The sequence below is a fragment of the Lampetra planeri genome, chromosome 26 (assembly GCF_965212315.1).
Source record: "Lampetra planeri chromosome 26, kcLamPlan1.2.h2, whole genome shotgun sequence".
Taxonomy (NCBI): Eukaryota; Metazoa; Chordata; class Hyperoartia; order Petromyzontiformes; family Petromyzontidae; genus Lampetra; species Lampetra planeri.
This window is the reverse complement of record NC_136132.1, coordinates 8,235,231-8,249,480: the sequence shown is the minus strand read 5'-3', so window position 1 is coordinate 8,249,480 and position 14,250 is coordinate 8,235,231. Positions and strand designations below refer to the sequence as shown.

Below are 14,250 nucleotides of genomic sequence, written 5' to 3'. Positions count from 1 at the left end.
AAAAAATACAATGAACCAAACACACAACAGCAACCAAATGTTTCATTGTTCACAATTTATTTTACAAATTACCTTGCACTGAAATTGTGGGTTTAAGGTAACGTGTGATTCCATAACAAGCTGCACCTAAAGCAACGCAGCAGTGGAGGCTTCAAGCACGCAAGCGATAATATCCCTTCCACCCTGCAGCATCGCAGTGACGCACACAGCCTGTACCGGAACAGCAGATGCAACATACTTATCAGACCTTGCTTTAAGCGGAACCGCATATGCTGATGGGCACCCAATGACTTTCAACATTTCACATTTTCAAACAATAGGAAATTGAAGTCATGCAGAAATTAAGTATAACTCAAATGAATGACAGTATTTCATATGTAATGTTATAATTTTAAAATACAGAACGGGACTGCTTTCCAGCTTAGCGAAAGGTTGTTTTCCCCTGTTGATGGACTAATGATACCATTTTGCTTTTGAGTCACGAAAACTTCAAACCTAGATTCAATTAAATTAGGCTCAAAAACGATGTTTGCCAAATGAAAATCGGACAATACCTTCACGTGTCAAACAAACGATTGAAATGGAAAAAACGTTAAATTATTAAAATGGCTAAGAAAGAAAGAAAGTGCAAGCTTTAATAGTCTTGAGTTATGAAAGCAAATCTTGGGTACTCAAGCAGAATCCCTTAATGGACGGGATGTACAAACCGCCCGCAGAAGCAAAGCCACCATTAAATATAACCGTACAGTTTTCATCGACAGCTGACATTTTATTTTCTCATTTATTAAAGATAAACGATTCTCTTTTCTCAGAGCCAAGAAGCTGTTGAATATGTATATTCCTTGTCTCGACAGGTAATTGTGGCCTCAATAACACCCTATAAGCGTGGATACTTAAACAAAAACAATTGTTGTACCGTACAGTTACACACGTGCATTATTCCAGGTTTCATAAAAGGTGCAGTATCACGGGTGTACTTGTTTTATTTCGTGGTGAACAATGCACCGTATAAAGAAAAATATATTCAAGTGTGTACGGCACAGACTGATACCCCCCCCCCTCACTTGCACCAAATTAACATTCACTAATTAGAGTCAAAAGACCAAGTGATTAAGGTCAAATTTTCAGAACGTTTTTTTGCTTCTACCATCATGCAAACTATGCAAGCAACATCACAAAATGTGTCTTACAGATTCAGCAGATAATCTGATGTTTATAACTCGTCAAAAAAATTACGTCCAAACTATTTACAATTCGAATGGGGCTCTTTAAAAAGCACAGTAGTTCATTTATACATCATATACTTCACTTTGTTCATTGTGATTCACTGTTTTAAACATTATTTGTGTAAATGGCACAAAAAATCGTGAAACTGACATCATTTTTACAAGTGATAAGAAACCAAGAGACAACCCACGCCGACAAAGAGACAACTCTAAAACTCTGCACAAGTTCAGGAACTTATTTTCCATGCTGCCATCATCTGTCCACCCTTGCAGTCCGGAGGGTAAGGCAGGCTCAGAAAAACTATACATCTCCAATTCTCCAACCTCACCTCAGCAACACTAGATCACACAGGATGTGTGCCACCACAGCCAACAGCGCCGGATGTTCCCTTAGGACACGACGACCGGTTTAACATCGGCAGAGCGTAATGCGGGTCACGTGACGCGACATGGCAAGCAGTCTCTCGTTATTGTTGCCAACACCAGGAGACTCAAACAGCACGGCGCGGACACACAGCAATACGTGGGGAGGCAGGACCACTCTGGGTTGACATCTCCAGCCCAAGCACAGAGCTTCCCGCAGCACACACCAGGCTCTTCACTTGCAAAAAGGACAGGTGAATTAATTATTTCTGGGCATTTAAATAATTGAACGCTAGTTTATCCTACATCTACAAAAGCATTGGCAGCATAACAATAAAGTGTTTCGGGACACCGATGTTTGGCAGACCAGCAAAATTATCACCATCATCATCACCAAAATTATACAGTATTAATATTGCTTATGTTCCATTGAAACACGCATTTTAATTAACGTCACTATTATTGACAATACAATGGGATGCTCTGTACATTGATAACACATTGGGTTGCACATAGAGTGGCAATATTTGAAATTTGGCAGAAGAGTAAAAAAAGAAAGGCGTGCGCTCATGCAAATGCAGTGTTTTTCCAACGACACATTGCATGCAAGATTTTAGGATAAAAATGTAGACACTTTCATTGCTGCATGTTCTCCGGAAACTCGGTTGGGAAAATGGAAATCGTTGTATTGGCGTAAAGCATGAACATTAAATGCAAATTTATCAGGGGGATGGCAGAGTTGGGAAGTCAGAACACGTAGAGGATTCTCAGTCACTATTAACATCCCCAAGCAGCACCACTGGTGTGCACGTGATGCTGTTGTAACGGAGATAATACATTGGCTCACATATTGGTGCTGACCCATAGATTAATGGTCTTAATGGTGGTCCCAAGGCAGAGCAGTTCTATAAATCCAAGACTAGCCGTACGTGGCACTCCACCGTACGGGGCAAACTCCCAGACTGCGATGGACTTGATGCAGACGGACACTGCAGGGGCACTGGCGAGCGTGTTCGCCATTCGTGTAACGTGATGCCCCTACCGCCTACTAGCGGTGTAACAAATCGTCATGATTAAGGGTCACAGCTTAATTCAAGAACGGACTTTTTTTGTTATTTCTTGGATGTTTTGTGCACTCCATTAGCCTAAATGTGACTTTAGCATGTAATGTGCAACAATTGTAAATAATCGATTCTCACAAGAATTAATGGATGGATGTGACGCGAGCAAAAAGGACAGATTTTTACGATGATTGAAATGCATCGTTGAAAGTTGACTGCAACTTAAAATTTGGTTAAAAAAATACGGTACATAGACGAGTAAAGACGTGCAACGTCGGTGACACCTTGAATGGTGTTTTAAAAATCAGTGCAGAAAATGGTTGCAGTCAGTACGAATGATGGTACTTGTACACGAACAATGCTTTGTGAATAAATGGTAAAGGGCCAGATTTACATCAAGACGAATTGGCCAAAAAGTTTCACCACTTCGGTGATGTCACATTGCTGGCAACGGGTGACATTGGAACTTCCTCTGCCAAAAATAACAACAAAAAAGCTGACACCGACACATTTGTGTAATCGCAACAACGTTATCGGCAGCGGAACATTTCAGCGCATCTTTCCACTTGGCAACATATTTAAAATGTATATTTCAGTTCAGCAGTTTCCAGAATTTTAAAAAATCTTTAAAAGATAAAGAGCACGCAAAGACTTTGCAGGCTAAACAAAATCCATAGGTGGCATTTCCCAGGGGCACAGTGCAAGATTTTAGGAAGTAACATTAGAATGTTGATCAAATTTGGATCATTCTATGGTCCGATACAAGAGTTGAAATGGAGAAAACATGTTATTATTATTGTTCGAGTAAACCCAGATCCCAACAAACATTTATATATACCCAGTTACTCCCAAACATCACCCTTTTTACATTAAAACCTTTATAAGTATCTAAACTTGCAGATATTGTTGGAAAATAAAAACCTAACAAATGCAACATTTGTTCTGGTGATCATCACTGCAAGAGTAAGTTCAGCGGCTGGATATCAAAGTCAATACAGGCATTGCAGTGATACCATTACAGTATACATGAGTAATGGGGACTTGGTTCCTAACACTGCAGCATCACTCACGTTGAGCTCGGTTGTTTGGCTGGGTGGCTCAACGGTAGAGCGAGCGAATCGCAATCGGAAGGCTCCGACATAAAATCCTGGTTGGGAGTTGACTCGGCCCATCATCCCACCGGGCAGATAAAACAAGTACCACTCTGTGAGGAATTACAAAGTGGCTGTCCTATGGATAGCCACGCTGGCCACCAATGGAATACCCCCCCCCCCCCCACTGGCTCAGGGCTCATTTGAGAAGGAAATCCCTGTGACATGAATATACAAGTATTAGAACCGACTCCCATGACAAGATGTGATTCTGGAGGTTTTCGCTGCAGCATCACACGCATTGTAATCGGGTGAACAGCTGCAGAGTACAACATAAATCACTCACAACTTACACGAGTATTCTGTATGATCCAAGTAAAATTAAAAAACCGTTTCAATTTCCAATGCCATTTTTTTAAATAGGCAAAACTGGCACTAGGTGCGTGAAAACGCAACACCCTTGCACCTCTAAATTGTCAAACAACAACAGTTTGTAGCTTACATTGAAAAACATTAAAATTACATCTTACATTTTTGGAAACCCAAATGGTAAAATTGCCAACTACAAGCACAATTCTCGAGCAAAAATGTTTTTAAAGAGTCGGGTCACGTTTTGAAAATTGAAATGAGTGACAGTTCTTACAATTAATCGCACAAAACCACACCCAGAATTGTGCTTTCCACTCAAAAGAAATACAGCAGCTTTAAAGAGGAAGACGACAATTGTGTCGTATGACAAACGCAAACCATTTCATGGGCTCCTCGTGAGCAAACTATTTCATTCGTGGATTGGTCTAAACCGGCGGTTCTCAACCTCCGGGTTGGGCACAGGCTGCGGCATGGATACCGGCGTTGGGACCACAAAACACACTGAACACACGACGCAAAACAAATGCCTCGCGAATGGCTCGCAGACTAGAGGCGTGGGGGTACGTAAGCTCTGTGTGTATTGTGCCGTTAGTACCCTGGGTGGGGTGCGGCGCAGGAGGCTAGTAGTCTTTACTGGTGGTGGGGGGGGGGCATAAAAACACAAAATCATTGAGAACCCCTGCTCTGAACAAAACACGTGGAGCAGACAACTATGTGCTGCAGCAGTCACGGAGAACACTGACCCTCGGAACAACTAGCCACTGGCTTGTGTCACACCATAGATTGCATCAGTTATATTTAAATTAAAACAATAATTTCTCAATAATTAATATTGTCATTATCGTCACAGTGGCATATAGCCCCGTTCGGTGAACTCACAAGTCGAACAGAATGTTATATATATTCACGAAACTTCGCAAAATGTGGTCATCCACAGCAGGACACGTTCCAACCACAACAGTGCGCTTTGCACGTCACACAAGCCCGGTGCGAAGTGAGAGTAGGCAACCTCATAATCCAACTGCGCCCCCCATATAGTGCCACTTGCATTGATATCACTGCTGTGTGCGAGTCACGCTCTCACCCGTTACACTACCGGTATGATAACGATTCAGTACCTGTTTCATTTGAGCTTGCTTTGCTAATCCGTAATAGGTTTTTGGGTTAGATCGCATAAATAAAAATGTGTGGTTAAACCCGCCATCACTTGACACAGTCAATAAGTAAGGTTTGTCACGTGAACACAACATGCCAATTCGTTGCTTGTACAGCACTCTCGTGTGTTGGAGAGTAAACCCACATTTACAATTAGCAGGATGAACGACACATTGATATTTACACGATCTAACCCAAAAACCTCTATCATGGATAATATTGGTCGCGAAAGCCTACGTATTAAACTGATTTGCTGTTACAAGCTCGCTGACACAATTTTGCAGCACTTGTATTTGCATTTACGACAGGAATCTACACATTTGTCGGCCAAACTTAACAGCGGAAATGCCAGTGTAGCAAAATGTGAAAAAGCAATGCCCTAATACACCCACACAACTTTCCTAGCTGAAAGCACACACTTAAGATAACGTTCAGAGGCTATGCCTATATACACGGCATTCTGTATGCAGCAGATTATAAGCAGTGGCAACAGGGAACATACATTTCGATTTAAAGCTTTCGTGACTGCAGGGATTCATCTTCTTGGTTCTTTCGGTAAAGTCACGTAGAAGGGAAATAATAAAATAATAAAAATAAAACATAATAAAATAAAATAATAGAATAATTCTGTAAATTATTTTATTTGATTATGGTTTAGTTTTATTATTTTATTATTTCCATTCTACGTGATTTTACCGAAAGAACCAAGAAGAGGGAACATACACTTGAGCTCAGGCAGGTGCTACTCCTAGATATCGAGCCAGGGCCCAGCCATCACTGATAAAGAAAGAGTCCACCCCACGGAAAAGAGATTTCTGACAGCCTACAATAATTATTATTATCATCGCAAGCCAGCTCATAATTTATGGAGTTCTGTGGTCTGCAACGCAAGCCCTCGACCTGCCGCGAGTATCTCACAAGACAGCCACCTGTCCCGAGTTTGACAAGGCAGTCTGTAAAATTGGCATGTGTGTTCGTGTGCCTGGGATTGATTTGTACCGAGACATGGCTGACTAAGAAATATGCCGAAAATTTGGTATGCGAGAGAGGCGAGAGCCCTAGGTCACAGGCTGATTTCATATTTTGCCACCGGTTATGATTATCGTGCATAAGCTCTAAAGAGAAATTAATTATGTGAATCAATAATGGAAAGGCAAGATGTTTTACCAATGTAGTTTTTTTTACAGAAGAAAACCCGAGGCTGCTGGTCCACAGCCCATGTGCGATCATCCATGTTTTGCAGCATGGCTCTTTTAGGAAAAATCATCATCCCATTAAAAAAAATACATGAAAGGAGTGTTACGGAATTCCGAGATTAAAATGTTCCACCGTACCTCATTATAATCAGATTTACAAAACCAATTGTAAACTGGAATCTCTCCTGCATCGAGAGTCCAATTAAGAACAACCAGCATCCACCAGCCGGTGAATCTCAGCCTCTAAAGGCTGGAGCAGCTCCACGGTAGGCCCGAGTGCAAGTGGCGCAAGAAAACCAGCCGCCATTCCCCACGAAGCGGGTGACATCACCACGGCGCTTGTGCCAGGCTAGGTGGAGGCCACGTGAAGCATCGAAGGCTCGCTGATAGGAGGTCACGGTACCGAACCTGTCGGTGCCGTGGGTTGCATGACCGAGATGACCGCGGACGCCGCAGCCACAGGCCCACCTCGTAGTCTCACTCTCGCGTTGTCATTGGTCCGACAACGCCAGCCATGAACCCTGGAGTCTATGCTTAAAGGTCTGCTGCCATCTACCATCTGCCATTCCTGTGCAAAAGAGTATGTTTGAGTGCACACCATGTGCATAACAAGTGCAGAACATCAAAAGCACAAACTCTTTCATACATACATACAGATGCGAATACAGCAAGTTTGACAAACAAAAATTATATGCATTGCCCTCTGATTCTCACCGTGTATAGCTGTAGCCTTTAACACCTGTTATGCAGGTTTAATACGTTGCTACAAATGCCAGGGACACGCAAGACCAATGGCTAATTGCCACGTGTGTCTGTATCTGATTTAACATGCAGTTAAATACGATGGAGGCATAATCTTCTTTTGTAAGACATAAAAATCATGTCCATGCAGTTTAATTTCAAATACGGGTGCAGTGAAATGTTTTTTAAATTCATTTAAGGAGTTAAAAACTTAATATAACAGTACTGTTTTGACAAGCTGGTATCCATCAGGTAATGTATACCTAATGATAATAAGCCAGTCAAAATGTACGTGTTCACGTTTGCATTACTTTGATTAATTATTACTTAACCTCAGCATGATTGCTGACCGATCAAGCCACAAGTATTGATATGTGGATGCACGCACCCATTGGTGAGGCATAATTGCACTTTCACAGTGATATGGAGATAAAATACCAAACGGTACTTTGAAGGCTTTTCCTTGCCGATAATAAGCAATTCATGAGCATCTTATCAACTAGCTTAAAGGTTTAGGCTGCCCAAGAATGAGACAATGTATCTCATACTATGTACAATGCCAATGAAACAGGTTCAGACTGATCTTGAAATCATCGCTCTCCCATGCTTTACGAGTGTGGGGTAAGGGAGCTGAAGAGCTGCGAACAGCTCCGCCCTTCACATGGAGTGAAGGTCAGAACCAGCAGTTGCAGCACAAAACTTTCCCCCCCCGCCCCATCTCCTCGTTTGGCCAAATGGGTTTGGATTTAGTGCCTCGGCCTTCAAGATATTCTAAACCCAGATTGGGTGGAGCCATTTCTATGTCCTGTTCTGGATGTAACATTCTAGAACTAGCGGTAATACACTCAGGAGAAGCGTACGTGGATCACGAATGCCTCATGGAGGACCGAGTGTCGAGACACTCGGTCCTCCATGAGGCATTCGTAGTTTAATGCAACCACACCCCAGTGATGTCAACACAAGGCGTTGTGTGGCAGTGCATCCGAAAGTCGCATTAGCACAAAACTAAATCCTTATTAACGCACCTTTAGGACACAAGGCATACATACGTATAAACTAAATAACTGCAGTTTTTTTGTTGGGTTGCAACCTCCTTTAAGTTAGACTTGGGTAAGGTAAGGCATGGTCCCAAGGACTAAAAGATTAGACCTGATTTGTCCAACACTGGGTTAGCACTGGCACTGCGATCCAGGTTAGGAGGTGGTGTGGCTGTGGCAGACAGAGCCGAGGGCCACGGCTTGGTCAGCGGCATCACGATTGGCCGCGCGTGGGCTGTGCGGGGTCCGGGCTGTGCTCGCTCGGGATGTGCTGAAAGATCGGCACTCAACTGAAGTCGGAGCTGAAGCCGTAGGTGATGCGAGAGGTCAGCGATCAGCCGACGTTGTGGTTCGAGGCGAGAGAGTTCGGCGTTCAGCTGAAGTCGTAGGTGAAGTCGTAGTTGCTGGGCGGGACGGGCACGACGGGCGCCGTCTCGGGAATTTGGATGTTCTCGAGGTCCAGCAGCCGCAGCTTCATCTCCATGTTGAGCAACACCTCCAGGTCGCTGCACGTCGCTTTGCTCACCATCTCGCGGCCCAGCAACGCGTTGAGCCCGTCCGTCCACACGCAGTACTGTCGTCGCACACGGGTGACGGCCAACGCTTACAAACGCTGCCAGGCGCCGCGCGAGGCGGTGGCAATCCACACAAAGCCACGGTTGAGTAGACGAACAAAAAGTTCGGCGCCTCCCTACGGGAATGAGCCCAGAGTGGTGCTCAGCTCAGTTGGTGGCTCGGATACAGTGGTGGTAAGGTCTCTTATTCCTACGGAGAGGGCTGAGCGAGCGACAGGGCTACGTTGAGGAGCAGGGGGAAATTAAGCGAAACACATCGTTGTGCTGTACTTCGATGCTGCCGTATTTATGTTCCCTTCCCCAAACCGCGCTGAGCGGTGCGGGAAGCAGTGCAGACAAGTGACCTCCATGACCTGCACGGCGCGTGCAGAACCTCATCCAGCGGTGGATTGACAAAGGGGCTTTACACGTACATAGGCAGGGCTAACCTCTCCATTAGGAAAATAATCCTGAATCACCAACAATAATAATAAAAATGTACGCAGTTAAAGACATTGCCATATGAACGATCATGCGAGTGTCGATGCTTTCATACAAGCATGCATGTGCAGAGGCACACGTTTATTTGCACACTACGACATATTATCATATTCACACACCTTGATCGTCGACAACAAAACAATACGAACACGCATCCACAATGCAACAGGCTGACACAACTGTTCGCGTTGGTGCGCGTGTCCTGACTCACCTCATCCGGGCTCTTGGCGATGAAGTTCAAAGCGTCGTCGGGATCGTAGAGAATGGAAAAGGCCAGGTCCATCACATCCTGCGAGCCGCCCACCCACCACATCCCAACATCCAAGCCGCAGCGATGCGTCGTCGTTAACAATGCCGCAGTGACTACATCGCACAGTCGATATTTGATGGCAATAACAAAACGTCTCTACAAAACCACGTGCAGCTCGTTACGCAGACCATCAAAACACGGGTGGTGGGGGGGGAGACCACGGGGCCACGGACCGTCGGCTCGTGACCACACGAGGCCCACCACTTGAAAACGGCCCACACGCAACATTTATCCATCACTGCAAGCACCCGAGCTAGTGAGCCGACTTGGACACTAAGATTCAGCATCGCCGTGTCAGGCGGCGGGGAAAGCTGGCGCGCCGGTCCTCTAATGCCACATTGCACCCATCGGTCACAGGACAATTATGCGCCACGCAAGAAGAGTGAATAAATTGTGGTGACAGTGGTGATTTCGTGTCAATATAACCGGTCACTTGAAGTGAACTCGGCTTGATATAGAGTAGATTACGAGGTCGTGGTGTGTCGTTCAAAAAGGAAAAACGCGGCGCGTGTTTCGCTCAAGGCAAGCGGTGATCAACCGCATGTCTCCGCAGCAATTCGAGCTCATTATTTTAACGACCCATATAAATTCGACGTTCAGCCTGGCAGCGCTGCCGATTACCGCTCTGTTAACGCATACGCGGGTCGTGTGGAGAGCACAAGCACGGCACCTTGCTCTTGCGAACTTCCTTCATGTGTGGGCAGTCCTTTCCCGTCACCACCATCTTGATGTCCGCTATCGGCACTGGCGGATGGAGGCGGAACACAAGGAGGGGAGAGTAAGGACGGGTGACGGCGATACACGGCACGGCGGGAGGGAACCCCAGCGTCGGTTCTCGCAGCCGCCCCCGCTCAATAGCTTTGAATTCAGTTTCAGGAAAAGGTTCCCAGCAGGTGGAGTGAAACGTCGGACGTCGTGCCGAAACAGCACGCGGTACGACCCAAAAACGCATCGGTGAACTGTGCGAGCGTGCAAATACAAACGCAGAACGCAGTGGGAATTGACGGTGGCACACAATACAGCAAATGCCAGACTAGTATCATCTTTTTTTATTTGCAGTCATTCGTGACCAGGTTAACGCTGTCAACTCAACCCGAACCTGTGATTTTCCCGCATCTTCCATTAGCACTGTTTGGCTTGGGTACGGTGCACGAAAGAAGTTCAACACACACACATACACACTTACTTGAGAACTCCGATCTGAATTGGCTCAGGCTTCAAAATAGTGCGGTGCCATGCTCATACGAGTGGGAAACCTTGTCGACTTGTTGCCTGCGCACTGGCTAAGCAAGGCCGCACTGTGCGCACTTCGTGATGACTTGTGTGTGTGTGTGCTGCTGCCTTACGCTTCTCCTGTAGGGCCTCGATCGCCGGCGCTTTGGAGCCCTCCTCGACGTCCGCGTAGTGCAGTACCTTGTGGTTGGGCGACAGCCGGCAGTACCACAGCTTGTCTGCTGGAGAAAGCACCACTCAAGTGTTATTGAGTTCAATTGGATCGTCGGGCGCGTTCAGCAACAGCGCTAGATGGCGCAAGGGAAATCAATAATCGCGTGATAAACATTTAAGACCTGTAACGTGCACAGTCTTCACTCGCTCTCGTAGAGACGTAACGACTCGGCGGTGCAGGGAACCACAGACAAGCGGGAAGGCAACCAGGCGGTGAGCTGACACCAAAATCCCCCCCGAGCTCTATGGCGTTATATATATTAAGGTGTTATCGGTCAAGTAATGAGTATACGTGTGTGAGGAAACTAGAGCACATGGAGAAAAGCCACAGATGGGAATAGATGAAGAATAATCCTCTTGTTGTACCACCTTCCCCTGGAAAGCCAAAGCATGGCATCTTGATACCCACGGGAAGAGAGTTATACAACACGTGATGCGTGTGATCCACGAAACCTCACCGCCTCCACAGTGCCGGAGTACAGGTCACGTGCATGGTCACCACCGCGATACACTATTACCACAATGTACACGTACAGCACTGTGGAAATCCACTGCTGGATGAGAGGCGCCCCACATGCTTCACCATGCTGGTCAGAGCAGGCCGGTGAAGGTGGGGAGCACAGATGCGGGAACACAACACGGTACAACAATGGACGTTGCCGCACTGCATTCCGCCGTCCGCCAATTTAGTCCTGCAGCCTGTCGCACGCCGTTAGGCACGGCGGCCGCCCATCCCAAGCGCTACGCCGGCTCAACCCTGCACGGCTGCTGGGGATGCGATGCGCCGAGACCGAGCGCCTTTCAGGGCCGGCGGCGAGCGAGGCCGCGTGGCAGCGGCTCTGGGTGAACGCGGCCGCGAGACCGCGGAGGCGAAGCGGGAATCGAACCTTGGCGCCTGTTCTTGCCGATCTTGCGGAAGGTGGTGCCCTCGCACAGTCGGTTGAGGCGCTGCTGCTTGATGAGCTCCAGCACCTCGGGCAGGATCTTCTCGCGCAGCTCTCTGTCGGAGCACGCGTGCAGGCACACCCACGTACGCACGCACACACACACACATAAAGAACAGACTGTTGGGGCAAGTGCCGTTAGCGAGCAGCACCTATGAAGGACGGAACGACACACGAGAGGGTGGGGTGGCCAGCGCCACACAAGGCCGCCTGTCTCCTCAGTGGCAATGTTTTTACACGCCGCACCAGGTACTCATTTGAGGCTCAGTCGACCTAGGGGAGGCCCAGGACTGGTTCAGATAGTTGTCATGGATATTGGCCATGAGTGGGAATCGAACGGGAAGTAAAGTCGGCAACGCACTGCATTATTACCCCACACACCAAGACAGTGATCCCCTTTAGCACGGTTGGCTATGTATGGTGTGAAAGAAGTTCAACATCTATACATAACATAACAGACTACTGGGACAAGTAATGTCTGTGAGCACCTATGTGCTTCGCTATTACTCCAAACATACCCCTCTCCAGTGATGGGGAGGGGTGTTATACAAGTAATGTGGTAACTGTAACACGAATTACCAAATGACAGGCAATGCTAAATGCTGCTGGGACGCCTTCGTCTAGGTATCCAACCGTGTAAATATATAAACAAACATGGACTGCTTCCGTTTCATCGCTTACGTTAAATAACGCTTACACCCACCGACCGACGGACCTTAAGGGACCGAGGTTTTCATGAACAGGGACAGTGGAACTCGGCTCCGGCGTGGGAGCGAGCACGCCCCTCAACGCTTTGCGCTTTAGTTCGTCCGCGTGTAAAAGAGCACGCGGGCGAGCCCTCACATGATGGGTGCGGCCTTGAAGTCGCCCTCCTCCTGGTTCATGCGCTCCGACTGGCGGATCTTGAGGATCTCCGCGTAGCCCAAGTTATGGAGGTGAAGGCGAAACTGGTCCATGGAGTTGGGTTTGTTTAGGAGACACCGCACAATCTGTTCACGCACCACCTGCAGCACCTACACAGAGATGACACACACACATGTCGTCTTCATTATCATGTCTGATCGAATCCAGATTAAACACCTCATGTGAGGCCCAAACATCGCACCTCGTGGCTTTGATATTCCTCGAAGACACGGGTGGAATGATCAACTGCATCAGAACATCACCAGGCCGATGTGCACATCTCCTTCATAAATGAAGAATTAAGAACAAGCAACAGTAGTGTGATCGTGGCCATGCAACCCAAACTATGGACAGTAAATTCTTGGTTCTTTCAGTAAAGTCACGTAGAAGGGAAATAATTAAATAATAGAAATATAAAACAATAAAAATTCTCACGACGTTTCCACTGCAACACAAGCAATCGTCATCAGGTGTGAAATCCCCTTTTTTTATTTTCTTGCTGTGGATTTCACACCTGATGATGATTGCTTGTGTTGCAGTCGAAACGTCGTGAGAATTTTTATTGTTTTATATTTCTATTATTTTTTTATTTCCCTTCTACGTGACTTTACCGAAAGAACCAAGAATATGAATCCCTGCAGTCACGAAAGCTTTAAATCAAAATTTATGGACAGTATAGTGAACCAGTGTTGTCTGCACTCCTCCAACGGAGGACGAGGAACAGCCAAGCTACACAAACTCCCTCCTGAAGCCCTCTCGTGGCTATCAGACCTCGATATTGATATTTAGCGCCAACACAAACTGCTGCCATCATACGCAAAAATAGAAGATAATGTATACCGCGACTCCCATGCAGTACATCTGGAGCTGCCATAATTAGGAAGTGATGGCAGACCACACACAATGTTAGGAAGTGATGGCAGACCACACACAATGTTTAAAAACGCACGAGCAGGCAATATACACATTAAAAGATGAACCAAAAGTGAAAAGCTGAAACTTAGGCAATGACCAGAGCTTTTGCACATAACAATAAAAGAGTGATATTATGTATTGATCCAGGAAAGCAGCGACGGGTTTTACACGTGGGAAAAAAGCAGTAATATCCATATAAAATCTGTGCAATCTATCAAGAGTGCAGATTCCAATAAAAACTACTCAAAGAACATCCCCATGCACTGTATACAACCTTATCACGTGCAGTTGTGGAGCATTATGGGTAATAAATCACGCTTTCCATCATCCCTCCTTATAAAATATTGCGGTCGATCGACCTATTTATTTGACTGGGTCATGTTATTCAGCAGCATTTGTTTCGGCAAGAAAAACGCTGGACTGGTGTTGACGTTATGG

At 46.2% G+C, this 14,250-nt stretch overlaps 1 protein-coding gene across 2 annotated transcripts in view; it reads right to left on the bottom strand.

The window, feature by feature from the left end:
* Positions 1-40: 40 nt before the first annotated feature.
* The window catches only part of LOC144727649 (engulfment and cell motility protein 1-like), a 66,821-nt gene continuing 52,611 nt past the window's right edge, over positions 41-14,250 (bottom strand). The window contains exons 16-21 of one of the 2 annotated variants that reach the window (XM_078606619.1): positions 12,838-13,007; positions 11,938-12,050; positions 10,951-11,058; positions 10,275-10,348; positions 9,506-9,583; positions 41-8,813 (exon numbers count right to left, since the gene is read on the bottom strand). In XM_078606619.1, the coding sequence (XP_078462745.1) occupies positions 8,613-8,813; positions 9,506-9,583; positions 10,275-10,348; positions 10,951-11,058; positions 11,938-12,050; positions 12,838-13,007 (744 nt within the window). In that variant the 3' untranslated portion in view covers positions 41-8,612. The remainder of the gene's footprint in view (positions 8,814-9,505; positions 9,584-10,274; positions 10,349-10,950; positions 11,059-11,937; positions 12,051-12,837; positions 13,008-14,250) is intronic. The other variant, XM_078606620.1, reaches the window with a different exon arrangement.